General features: G+C 44.5%; 1 protein-coding gene across 2 annotated transcripts; it reads right to left on the bottom strand.

Moving 5' to 3' along the window:
- Positions 1-2734: 2734 nt before the first annotated feature.
- LOC123369395 (alpha-1-antitrypsin-like) lies at positions 2735-12530 on the bottom strand. Of its 2 annotated transcripts, none has more exons than XM_045014960.1 (5): positions 12451-12530; positions 10225-10914; positions 9430-9700; positions 7188-7335; positions 2735-5244 (listed from the first exon to the last, which is right to left on the bottom strand). In XM_045014960.1, exons 2-5 carry the CDS (start codon positions 10895-10897, stop codon positions 5041-5043), a joined length of 1296 nt encoding a protein of 431 aa, XP_044870895.1. In that variant the 5' UTR covers positions 10898-10914; positions 12451-12530; the 3' UTR covers positions 2735-5040. The 2 variants fall into 2 exon arrangements, with proteins under 2 accessions (XP_044870895.1, XP_044870894.1); XM_045014959.1 differs by lacking the exon at positions 12451-12530 and adding an exon at positions 12277-12413.
- Between the last annotated feature and the right edge of the window lie 827 nt (positions 12531-13357).

The following is a 13357-nucleotide window of genomic DNA, read 5'->3' as shown; positions in this document are numbered from 1 at the left end:
ACCGCCCCCCCGCACAGCAACAGTTGTTGTGCCACAGCAGTGGGCTCAGTTCCCTGCTCCAGATGTTATGACATAAGAACGACCATCCTGGGTCAGACCATCTAGCCCATTATCCTGTCTTCTGACAGTGGCCAGTGCCAGATGCTTCAGAGGGAATACACAAAACTGGCAATCATTGAATGATCCATCCCATGTCATCCATAGGGTTGCCAACTTTATACTTGCACAAAACTGAACATCCTTGCTCCGCCTCCTGTCCTTCCCCTCCTCCGAGGCCCCGCCCCTGCTCACTCCATCCCCCTCACCCTCTGTCGCTCGCTCTCCCCACCCTCGCTCACTTACTCATTTTCACCGGGCTGCACAGGGGGTTGGAGTGCGGGAGGGGGGTGAGGGTTCCAGCTGGGGGTGCAGGCTCTGTACCGATGAGGCTGTAAATTCCAATGTTGGTGATTTCTGCTTACTTAACTATCTGTATAGCTCTCAGTCATATCATTGTCATATATGAGAGCTTGATCATCGCCTTAATTTTGGTTTTGGCATTTAAAACAAGCTTCCAAAATCAGTATACAGAAAAGTGCTGTGGTCTATAGCTGCTACAAGGTGACTGAAATAATCCCATAACACAGATAATATGAATTCAAAATATCCCATGACAACTTACTTCCTATACATTCAAGCAAATCCACTCCCAGCTTCTGGCAGCCAGAGGCTAGGGACACCTAAAGCATGGAGCTGCATCACTGACCATCTTGGCTAATAGCCATTGATGGACCTATCCTCCATGAATTTATCTAGTTCCTTTTTGAACCCTGTTATAGACTTGTAAAAGCAGCAAAGAGTCCTGTGTCACCTTATAGACTAACAGCCGTATTGGAGCATGAGCTTTCATGGGTGAATACCCACTTCGTCAGATGTTATAGTCTTGGCCTTCACAGTATCCGCTGGCAAAGAGTTCCACAGGTTGACTACATTGTGTGAAGAAATACTTCCTTTTGTTTGTTTTAAACTTGCTGCCATTAATTTCATTGGGTGACTGGTTCTTACGTGAAGGAGTCAAGAACACTTCCTCATTCACTTTCTCAACACCATCCATGATTTGATAGTCCTGCATCATATCCCCGCCTTAGTCGTTTCTTTTCCAAGCTGAAAAGTCCCAAGCTTTTTAATCTCTCCTCACATGAAAGATGTGCCATACCCTTAATCATTTTCGTTGCCCTTCCTTGTACCTTTTCATAGCTTTTTTGAGATGTGGGCAACCAAGGTGTGGATGTACCATAGATTTATGTAGTGGCATTATGATATTGAATGTCTTATTATCTATCCCTTTCCTAATGGTTCCTAACATTCTGTTAGCGTTTTTGACTACTGCTCCACAATGACTCCAAAATCTTTTTCTTGAGTAGTAACAGCTAATTTAGATCCCATCATATTATATGTATATTTGGCATTATGTTTTCCAATGTGCATTACTTTGCATTTACCAACATTGAATTTCATCTGCCATTTTATTGCCCAGTCACCCAGTTTCGTGAGATCCCTTTGTACCACCTCACAGTCTGCTTTGGACTTAACTAGCCTGAGTAATTTTGTATCACTTACAAATTTTGCCACCTCACTGTTTACCCCTTTTTCCCGCTCATTTATGAATATGTTGAACAGCACAGGTTCCAGTACAGTTTCCTGGGGGCAGGGCCGTCCTTCCCATACGCAAAGTACGCAGCTGTGTAGGTGGCCTATGCAGCTGTGTGCTGCTCCAAACTCTGCTCCGCCTCTTCCCCATGGACCCCACCCCTGCTCTGCCCCAGCCGTGCCCCCACTCCACCCCCTCCCCCTGAGGACTGCAGCAGAGGTCGGGGTCAGGCTCGCCCTGCACTCACCGGGCAGTGGGAAGTGGAGTGACCCAGCCCCAGCCCGGTCCGCACTGCTGGCTCCCAGCTGCACCGCCAGTGAGTGCTGGGGGCAGTTCCCCACGCCCCCCAAGTTCCAGGGCTGGGAGCCAGGGGAATAGATTGGAGCAGGCTGGGGCTGGGTCACTCCACTTTCCACTGCCTCATGAGTGCGGGGTCGGGCCTGCCCTGGACTCAACAGGTGTCAGGAAGTGGAGCGACCCAGCCCCAACCCACTCCTCTCCGCTGGTGAGTGCTGGGGGGCAGTTCCCCCCTGTCCTCCAACCCTGCGCCTGCCCCCTCCCCCTGCAGAGGCCTGAGGCTGCCCCCCTGATGAGGGGGCTGCGTAGGGCACCAAAATGGCTAGGGACGGCCCTGCCTGGGGAGCACCACTATTTACCTCTCTCCAGTGTGAAAACTGTCCATTTATTCCTATCCTTTGTTTCCTGTCTTTTAACCAGTTACTGATCCATCAGAGGGGCTTCCCTCTTCTTCCATGACCACTTACTTTGCTTAAGAGCCTTTGGAAAGGGGCCTTGTTAAAGGCTTTCTGAAAGTCCCAAGTACACCATACCTACTGGATCACCCAGGTTTGTTGACCCGCTCAAAGCATTTTAATAGATTGGTGAGGCATGGATTCCCTTTACAAAAGCCATGTTGACTCTTCCTCAGCAAATTTTATCTATGTCCATATTGATCTGTTCAAAGTTTAAAGAAAATTATCAGTGAGGATGTTTAATCCTTGTTTGCTGTACAAAATTTCTGAACTCACCTTATCAGCAGACTCTACAGTTCATTAATAGCAGTATTAATTTATTGCTTTAGAATAATGAGAATTTCAAAGAGGCTTTGACACTGAAAATTTTAACGTTGCTAATATCTTAAAATGGCATTAATTGATTGAAAGTTACTGAAAAACAATACAACACAAAAGAAAAAATATTAGACTCGGGCAGGTTCCAGACTCAAAATTTCAGGTCCCAATGTTCCTTTATTCAGTAACAGTAGCAGTAATGCAGTTAATATTTGGCAAGGCAGTTCCTCAGACAGTATCTGCATTTTGTATGTGTGTCTGTGTTAATTTTGTGAGTTTAAAAGTAGTTTAGAAGTCCCTAAGAAATTTCCATGGCCCCAGTGTGCTGCACAAGAACAGGTGTGGAGTTATAATTTGTCTCCACCCTCCTCTGTTTTAGAGGAAAGCAGGGGTGAAAGCGAGCCGGTACGGGTTGGTACTGCTTACTAGTAAGAACCCGCACCGGCCCATACCCCGGCCCATACCCAGCCCACTACAGCAGCAGCATCCAGAGCTCCGGGACCTTTAAATCAACATGGGAGCCCTGGGCGGTACGGGCCAGGCGGCCTGGAAGGGCTGGCTGGGGGATGTTTCTCCCCACCCTTCCACCCGAGGTCTCGCCCCTTCCTTCCCCCACCCCCCGTACCGGTAAGTGTCCTCAGTTACTTTCACCCCTGGAGGAAAGATAGCTAGAATATGTGACAATAGAGGTGAGCTGTTGGTAGGCAAAACAAGAACCGTTGGAGAGAATAAGGAAGGTCAACAGTAGAAAATTTTGGCGGTATAATAATATCCTTTAAAGGTGTGAATTTTTATAAGATTTTATAACATACCAGCAAAAAGCCCTCGTGTGGACACAGCTTATTTCATTTGGGGAACGAGCATAAGCTATTCTGGCAAAAAAAAACCAACAACCTCTTTTGTCTGTAGACGCTGTCTCCACTGAGGGTGGAGGTTTGCATACGTGGAAATGCCAGTAATAGCCACTATACTGACAAACCCTTTCTTGTGCAGACCAGGGGCCTGGCTATATGAGAAAGTTAGTGTGTGACTTTAAAGTGCGCTGTCTACTCCTCACTAACTCTCTGTGGAATGGCACTCCTCCAGTGCACTGAGTGCCCTCAGGCAGTTTAGCTTAGAGCACTTCCAAAGGGCTTTAAGCAAACGCCCACAAAGGAACGTTTAGGGCAGGTCTACACTTAAAATGCTGCATCGACGCAGCTGTGCTGCTGTAGTGCTTAAGTGAAAAAGCTCCTACACTGACAGGACAGAGCTCTCCTGTTGGTGTAGCTAATCCACATCCTCGAGAGGTGGTTGCTGTGTCCACAGGAGAAGTGTTTTCATCAACATAGTGCCATCTACATATGGAGTTAGGTCAGCATAACTATGTTGCTCAGGGGCATGGATTTTTCATATCCCTGGGCCACGTAGTTACAAATGACATAGGTCTGTAGTGTAGGCCTGATCTTGATCCACAAGAAGAGTCCACAGGGAATTAGTGCGGAGTGCCTAGTGTGCATTACCTGGTATACGCCAGCTACTGTGGGCTTTTTTCCTGTGTAGACAAGCCCCAAAAGAAAATTAACCCAGTATCTGCAATTTCAGATCAGCACCTGGACCCACAGTAAAAGAGAAGAGACCAGACCAGGAATTCCTTGCAAAGAACAGGAGGCTGGGAACAATCATCACCAGTCAGTTAATCACGCTGATAAAATGAACCAGTCCCCCTCCCCGCAAAAATTAAGGAGTACAGGAAAGATCAACTCATTTGAGAGACTTTAGTCTTGTCTACACAAACAATTAGCCCATGGCAAAGTGGGGTGCTAATCTATCCTGCCCTACCTTGCTGTGGTCTAACTGTCCATGTACACCCTGCTCACGTGTCAACACTGCATTAGAGCATTCTGATCTAGCTCCCTTTGGAACCAGCTCAAAGCACATTAACCAACTGTTAATGCATGGCAGCAGGGGGCACACTGACAGTAAGTCCACAGCAGGCTAGTGCAGGGTAGATTCACACCCAGCTTGCTGTGGTCTAATTATTTATGTAGGCAAGCTTTTTATATCTTAAACAAAGCCCTCACAGGAGCCTTTCAGTAAGGACTACTTACAAAACAGGGGAAAGGTGAAATCAGACATATCTAGATTATTGGCGATTTGTTATGATGTAAGCTATAGACAGCAAGGAAGAAATATCAGCTGTTTATAGGCAAGGAAATGCTACATTAATGTTTTATGGGTTTAGGAATGTATGTTAAGTTCTAAATATAGTCCCTAGCACTGTGCATGTCCTTTGCTGAATCACCTGAATTTTGCCAGCACTACGTGGAAGCACTACAAACATGTCCAGCAGCTGAGCAATTATTTTCTGCTAGGGTTTATGATTTTCCCCAAGAAGAGGATGCTGCGGGTGTGCCTATCAAAAATCATAACCAAGAAGGGCCTGTTGAATTTAATTCGAGGAGGAGCAAAAATTTCACCAGACCTCCATGTAAGTTCCACGACAGAGACTCCTGCAGCCTCAGTGCCATTCTCATGAACGTTCAATACAGCCTTGTGAATTACCTGCAAGGAAATCAAGCAAAGCATTACATTGATTATTGAGCCCTGAATAATACTAAGAGCTAAACTTGTTTATTTTTAAAACACCATTCTTTAGAAAATCAACTATTAAAAAGCAAGTAGGGAATGGCCAAGTCTACACTGCAAAGTGTTGTCAGAATAGCTAGGCTGGCCGCACATGTGAAAAATCAACACCTCCTAGCCGATATAGCAATGCCAGCAAAACCCCGCAGTGTAGAGGTAGCTAAGCTGATAAAAAAGTGCTTCTGTTGGCTTAGCTAACATTGAAGCGGTGTTAATATGCAGGCAGAAAAACTCCTTCTGTTTCCCCCTTTTTCCAGATCATTTATAAATATGTTGAACAGCATTGATTCCAGTACAGATTCTTGGGACCTCTCTCCAGTCTGAAAACTGATGATTTAGTCCTACTCTTCTTTTTCCTTTTAACCAGTTACCGAGCCATGAGAGGCTCTTCCCTTTTATCCCATTGTTAAAGAGCCTTTTGTGATGGATCTTGTCAAAGGCTTTCTGAAAGTCAAAGTACACTATACCCACTGGATGACCTTTGTGTACGTGTGTGTTGAGCCCCCCACCAAAGAATTCTCATAGGTTAGTGAGGCACTATGTTGATAGTTGGCAGAATTGGAGATTTTTAAAAAATAACTTTGATGGATAATATTGATGTTTATTTTTAAGCATTTTTCTTTATTTCTTTATTGAAATGTTCATAGTTGTGCAAAATTACAGGTTTCTACACTTTTTTCTTTTTATCGATTCACATTTTCACACTTGCAGGAAATTATGGGATGGGAGCCGATAATAATTAGTCAGTGACAGTAGATGTTGAGACTCAAAAAGTTATCCCTTTATAACCATCGAAACACAAATTGTCAACATCACATGTCCAAACATACAAAGTAAATATCCTTAAATCATTCTCTAATACATTTTCAAGGAACATTTTTTTTTACTTTGCCTCTCCGTAAATTTAGATTATCATTGATGGAAATATTTTTTTCATTGGTTTGTGTGGCTATGGTTAAATCGACATTTATCCATTTATTGATTTAAAAATTTAGTCCTTCCATGTAGAGCCATGCGCGGATACAAATGTATATCCGTGGATGTGCATATCCATGGCTATAAATCGGTATAAGGCTTTCCCGGGAACCACAGAGGTGAAAGGAGCAGAACGTGAGGCTGCCGCTCCCAGGAGCCAGTACCTTGACCGACAGCTCCTCCGGTGTGGCTGTACTATCCCCAGTCCCGCCCACTGGGGTGGGCACCAGGCTCACTGGTGCTGTCCCTGGTCGTGCTCTTGTATTCAAGTGACACGCATGCCCCCAGACAGGAGATGCAGACAGCTGTGTGGAAGAGATGGGGGCAGGGCTGCAGGCGGTACAGCCATGCCGGAGGAGCTGCTGGTGCAGGGCGCTGGCTCCTGGAAGCAGCGTCCCCACGTTCTGCTCCTTTCGCTGCTGCAGTTCCCGGGAGACCCCTGTGGTTCCGCAGATAGAGCTTTCTGTCCGTGGATATCTGCATCCACAGATATAAATTTGTATCCGTGCAGGACTCTGCTTCCAAGCCTAACTATCCCTAATGAGATTTAGAGAATATTTTGCCAAGTCCAATTTGTTCTTTTAATAATTACATATAATGGACAAAATATTATTTTATTTTATACTTGTGTCTTTTCCTGATGTCCTCCAGCCTCTGTACATATAATGTGTAATCCCTTCTAAGCATGTTAATTCTCAATTTTAGCAAAGACAGACTCTCTTTGTCCCCTTTCCTTTGTACCCAAACTGTATCTACTGGTGTCAGAGGGAGTTTTGCCAATGAGTTCAATGAGAGCAGGATCAAACCCTTCAATGTTATAAAATATAAATGTAACATCTGTAGGAACAGACGATTCTATTTGTTACCACCTTTGTTTACAAACTTACTTTTGACACCTTTAGTTCAGACTTTTCAGTGATTCCAGACAGATCAGCTTGGTCAGTGAACACATCAATCACACCCATTTTCTGGAATACCTCTTTGATGTCATAGGTGTCAGAAATAGAAAATTTTGGAATGTGCAGATATATTGTTCTGTTAAAAAAGAAATACAGAAAATTTCTGGCAAATCATCTAATTCAGAGCCCACTACAGAATAGGGTCAAGTTGGTGACACTTGTATTTACCTCTCGAACTGTTAAAGGGTCTGCGCGCTGTATTTGACCAGCAGGTTTGAACAGTGTGTTTGAGTAAGGACTGAGTATCTATGGAAGAGAATTCCTTATCAAAAGCCTATATTCTCAACTATAACCCCTTATGCAAGAGTCCCTTGTAGTTCACTGATTCTGTGGCTATTTTATGATGGCCCTGGGCCTAGTGTAGATAAGAGCAACTTTGGTAGTATTCTAATTTAGTACTGTAGGCTAAGGTGCTCCAATAGGCCATCTGCCACCCAGGGCTGCCCAGAGAATTCAGGGGGTCTGGGGTCTTCGGCGGTGGAGGGCCCCCGCTTTGGTGGTAATTCGGTGGCGGTGGGTCCTTCCACTCCAGGACCCGCTGCCAAAGTGTCCCGAAGACCAGCGGCAGGGCCCCCCCCCCGCCGCCAAATTACCGCCAAAGACCCGGAGCGGAAGAAGCTCTGGGGGCCCCAGCCCCACAAGAGTTTTCCGGGGCCCCCAGAGCGAGTGAAGGACCCCACTTCAGGGGTCCCGAAAAACTCTCATGGGGGCCCCTGCGGAGCCCGGGGCCTGGGGCAAATTGCCCCACTTGCCCTCCTCTCTGGGCAGCCCTGCTGCCACCTGGCAATTGCCAGAGTGGAGTAGTGTTCTGGCCATGTCAGATACCAGTCTCAACATATTCCTTGTGCCAGGGGCATAAGGAAATGTGTGGCAAGGTGTGATGGCAAAGGTGCCAGTGCCAAATGGGTACTCCCCACTACCAGGGAATTCATTGGTAAGTCTCTCAGTATCTGGATCATTAGCCCCATTTTACAGATGGAGAAACTGAGGCCATGTCTACACTATGGGTGCTACAGCAGAGTAGCTGTGGCACTGTATCGATGGCTCTATAACCCAGTAGTTAGACTACAGAGCCAGAAGGACTTTGTCAACCACTGTAGGAACTCCACCGCACGAAGTGATGGTAGCTAGGTTGATGGAGGATTTTTCCCTTGAAAAGGATAAATGGACACAAATCAGCTATTAGGAATGGCAATATACAAAAACCTGTAGGAGAACACTTCAAACTCCCTGGCCACACAATAGCAGATCTTAAGGTGGCCATCCTACAGCAAAAAAACTTCAGGACCAGACTTCAGAGAGAAACTGCTGAGCTTCAGTTCATCTGCAAATTTGACACCATCAGCTCAGGATTAAACAAAGACTGTGAATGGCTTGCCAACTACAAAACCAGTTTCTCCTCCCTTGGTTTTCACACCTCAACTGCTAGAACAGGCCTCATCCTCCCTGATGGAACTAACCTCGTTATCTCTAGCTTGCTTCTTGCTTGCATATATATACCTGCCCCTGGAAATTTCCACTACTTGCATCCGACGAAGTGGGTATTCACCCACGAAAGCTCATGCTCCCAAATGTCTGTTAGTCTATAAGGTGCCACAGGATTCTTTGCTGCTTTTACAGATCCAGACTAACACAGCTACCCCTCTGATACTCGTCCATGCTCTAGTTCATTTGCTATATAATCCTCACAGGATCATTGGGAGAGCATAGTATTCTGCTCCTCACCTGGTGAGAACTCACCTAGTCCCTGTGCAGACCCTGATTCTGCCACAGAAGCAATAGACTGTGTATGGCCTTCATCACTATGCTAAGTGAGTGCCTCACAATTAATGAATAAATGTTATTTTCACCATTCCCCTGTGAGGTAGGGAAGTATTATCTTCATGTTACAGATGAGGAACCTGGGCAAACATCAGACAAAGTGATTTGCCCAAGGAAATCGGTGGCTGAGCCAGGAACTGAATGTAGGTCTCCTGAGTCATAGTTCAAGGTCCTGTCCACTAAATCACCCTTCCCATCTGCCCCTTCTCATGAAAGGAAAGGGAGGCCTGTTCTTTAAGGGGCCCTCTGTGTGCAGATTTCAGTTGAACTATCAGCCCTTAATAGTTTGTTTTCACTGTCCTAATTTGCAGTAAAATATTTCTCAATGCAGCTGTAGCTAAAAGATTACCTTTCTTTGAAGGCCTTTCTCCATTTAGACAAAGATTTTTTCACGAGAGCTTTTTCCACTTCCTTCATTTTTTCTTCATCAGGCAGAATAAACAATGCTACAGCATTTCCACTGTAAGGTATTTGCACCAGCCAGCAAGACAGTTCCTTATCATAGTGATGTTTGTATCTGCCTTTGCGGTACATCATATTAACTTTAACAGAAGTTTTCCCATCCACAAAAAAATCCTCTTCTTTTGTGGAAAGATAATTAAAGGGGTCTTCCCAATGGGCTTATGACAAAAAAGAAAGAGAATGCAATTGAATATACTGCAAAGAGGAAATATTAGTATGAATAAGACTAATTCAAGTGCACTAAGCCCACAGGATCTGATCCTGCAACTTCATTTATAGCAAATGTGTTTTATAAGTTGATACACCTCTCAATTTTATGAAGCTTGGCTTTAGTGCTATTCTCTTAGATGTTTAAAGGCCACTGTTAACTGATAGAGTTGTGAACATCATATCTAAACTGAGCCTGTATATATCCATCAGATTAATACATATCACATAGAAAGATAGGTATTTGCTTCAAAATCAGTTCCTTCCACTCTTAAGCGGGGAAAAAACACATTTGCAGTCTTATAGAATGACTTTCCAGATTGGAGTATTTTCTAGATAGAGCATCTCACAGGCCCAGCAATGATGACAGGGTCCCTTCATTTAAAATATAAATTTAAGTTTCATTGTCCTAGATTTTAGTCAACCTTCAAAAGCTCATGCTTGCAATAAATGCCCACATTGTAACAATTCTTACCTTTAAAGAAAACGTAGTTAATAAGAATCATTACATTGAGTGGATCAAGATCCTGGACTAAATCAACAATTTCCCCATGGGTTTTCTTCTCAATGTAATTATTGATCTGTTTCACAGCATTGGTAGAATTGTTAAAGTCACTAGAAAAAACTTCTGATTTATAAAAGTTTTTAACATCTTCTAAAAACTTTTTCAGTGGTTTCAGTGTCTCTTCTAGGAAAAGGGCATTGCCCATATTCAGCTGGATCTTCCTGTCTGGACGGTTTAGCGCACAGATAAGATGGCAAAAGCCTTCATGTATTTCCTTTTCCTGAGTCTTGTTCAGGTCAAAGGTGAGTCCTTTGTGAATCTGATTCAGAGTAGCTGATTTAGCCCCAAGTGCCAGCATTGAAAAGGCAGTAGAGATGCTTATGGGAGAGAAGAAAATATTTTTGTCAGCTGCCTCTGATATTACTTGCTTGTAAAATCTAAATGCGAAGTCAATATTGCTGGGGACCAGTTTGAAGTAGGCCTTGCTTTCACATGGATAAACTCCTTCAATGGGACAATTGTGTTCCCTGGTGGATGCATTTTTATGACCACCCCAGTCATTGCGATGATCAGGCTGACGATGACAATGACTGATTGCTTGAAGTCCAGTCAGTAACAAACACACAGAGAGGGTGGGCTTCATTTTCCTTTGGCTTTATTCTGTAGAATATTTAGATTTACAGAAGTTAGTTAAGAAAATTATTCCTTTTTTCCTGTGTACTATGAGAGCTGTTGCTTACTATTCAGTGATTAACACCTGTTGTGGAATCCATTGGAGCTACACTATGGATGAATTTGTCCCACTGATATCACATTCCAGGCTAATGTCATAGAACTCACCTTTCCAAGACACAAAAGTTTGCATGTGGCCTTTTTAACCAGTCACAACGAGCCAGAACTAATGACAGCAGGGCATGGAGCTTGAAACAAAGTGAAATTCCTTCCTCAAAAATGTAAAAAGCTCACTTTCAAGATTTCACATTTCAGATGCCAATAACTCTCAGACAGGGGCGACTCTAGGGATTTTGCCGCCCCAAGCACGGCAGGCAGGCTGCCTTCAGCGGCTTGCCTGCAGAGGGTCCGCTGGTCCCGTGGCTTTGGCGGACCTGCGGGAGGTCCGAAGCCACAGGACTAGCGGACCCTCCGCAGGCATGCCTGCGGGAGGTCCACCAAAGCCGCGGGACCAGCGGACTCTCCGCAGGCAAGCCGCTGAAGGCAGCCTGCCTGCTGCCCTTGCAGCGACCGGCAGAGCACCCCCCCACGACTTGCCACCCCAAGCACGTGCTTGGCATGCTGGGGCCTGGAGCCGCCCCTGCTCTCAGAAGAAATATATGCCTCTTGATAAATTCTTTATTGTGATCACATGCTCTCTCAAATGAGATAGCGTAGATCGTATTAAAGTTCATATAAACTTGCAAAAGACTGAAAACTTTCAGAATACCTTTTCCCAGTAAAAATTGGATTACAAACATTTACTTTTATAATCTGCACTTTGGGAATGCTGTTTCTGCTATATTTATCTTCCACAGTTTACCAGGTCATTAAAATCTGCTAATTGAATAAAAATGTGCTATAAAACACAAAGTACAGTGTTCCGCACACAATTCATGTTTGGGTTTCTACTACCAATGATTACTTTTGGTACAAGTTTCCTAAAAGGCAAATACAATGGAAGGGTCATTAATGGATCTCTGGCAATAATCTCTCTGCAGAGACACATGAAAAAGATCTATATGGCTTCCTAGTATGTTTTTCTGCCATTTTAGTCAAAATGTTGACAGTTTCCCATCATTTAAAATATCAATTGCAGTTACTTTGTCCTACCTCCCTCCTCCACCAGAACACTAGTTTATAATGGCCCCTTGAGTGTTTTGTGCATTTTTGTTTTTTTTAATCAGAATAGGGTGTTCGCTCTACCTGTTACAAAGTCGCCCACATGTCAACTAAATAATTCCATAAAGTGCATATAATACAGATAATCAGAAATCAAAGAATCCATGGAAAAATTAAGACAGTACTCACAGTACATTACAAAGGATCCTCTATGTTCATTTGATCTGGATTGCTCCTTGCTCTGTTAATTACTGCTGAACAGCAGTGTCCTCCATTAATCATTCATCAGATCAAATAAAAATTACGAGAGAGGATGCAGAGCAAACAATGATGAAGCTTGTTTTTCTGGGACATTTTACCCACCTTTTACCCATGCGGTACAGATTCGAGCTACCAGTCAGAGATGGCGGAGCGCAGAAGGGGCAGTGTTTCTTGCCGCCCCCTGCTTGCCTGCAGAAGCCTCCCTATGCAAGCAGTATGTGATTGGATCTCCACTGGAACTGAAGTGTTTTTGCCCAGGAGTGGCCACTCTTCACAATATGCTGAGGAATTCAATGACAGCAGGTCATGGGAGCCTCTTAGGGATTGGGGACAAATTTCCCAGTGGCACCACAAGCTGCATCCTTCACCTCTTTTAATGTATCCCCCATTCTCACACAGTAGAGGAGACAATAAATGTAAGATGGGTCATTTTGGCGCAGATCCTCAAAGATATTTAGGTGCCTAACTCCCAGTCTGGGCCTTTTTTACTCCTTTTCACAAGTGATTTCTTTTCTCCCCTCCACAGATTTTGCTGTTCATGCATTTCCTGCATGGGACCCTGTTCACATTAGACATGAGCGCAAAGCTATGGCCAGTGTGATTAGAAGTAGGATTACTGGTGTCCTTTATGCCAGTGTCAGAATTTTCCAATGGTTTTCTATGGCCAGTTTGGGAGTTTGCATTGCCCACATGTTTATTTTAAAATAACTCTCTGGAGACTCATTTCCTAAGAGGATTGTGTGCTAGTGGGCAAGCATGTGCAAGGTCCTAACTGCTCACCAGGGTGGGATTTTTCAGAAGTGCTCAGTGGCACCTCACACAGCCAAATTGCTGCAGGGCCGCAGAGGGACAACAATGTTCCCTCCCTAAAATGGAGGCTGGGGCAACAAAGGTACAGAGGAAGTGGAAGACAGCAAGCAAAGGTGGAAGGCTGGAGAGCTGGGCTAAATGTATAATGAAAGAGTGCCGGTATGAAACACCAACCAGAGAACTGCAGACAATGTCCATT

This window comes from Mauremys mutica, chromosome 4 (genome assembly GCF_020497125.1).
Source record: "Mauremys mutica isolate MM-2020 ecotype Southern chromosome 4, ASM2049712v1, whole genome shotgun sequence".
In the NCBI taxonomy this organism is placed as follows: Eukaryota; Metazoa; Chordata; order Testudines; family Geoemydidae; genus Mauremys; species Mauremys mutica.
Note: the sequence above shows the minus strand (reverse complement) of the source record. Positions and strands in the feature narration are given on the sequence as shown.

Excerpts from the sequence above, each read along its gene's own strand:
- LOC123369395 (XM_045014960.1), bottom strand. The coding sequence starts at position 10,897 with ATGAAGCCCACCCTCTCTGTGTGTTTGTTACTGACTGGACTTCAAGCA. Across the intron at positions 9,701-10,224 it reads TAACTACGTTTTCTTTAAAG|CCCATTGGGAAGACCCCTTT; the intron begins GTAAGAATTGTT and ends TTTTGTCATAAG. Across the intron at positions 7,336-9,429 it reads AGAAAGGCCTTCAAAGAAAG|AACAATATATCTGCACATTC; the intron begins GTAATCTTTTAG and ends CTTTTTTAACAG.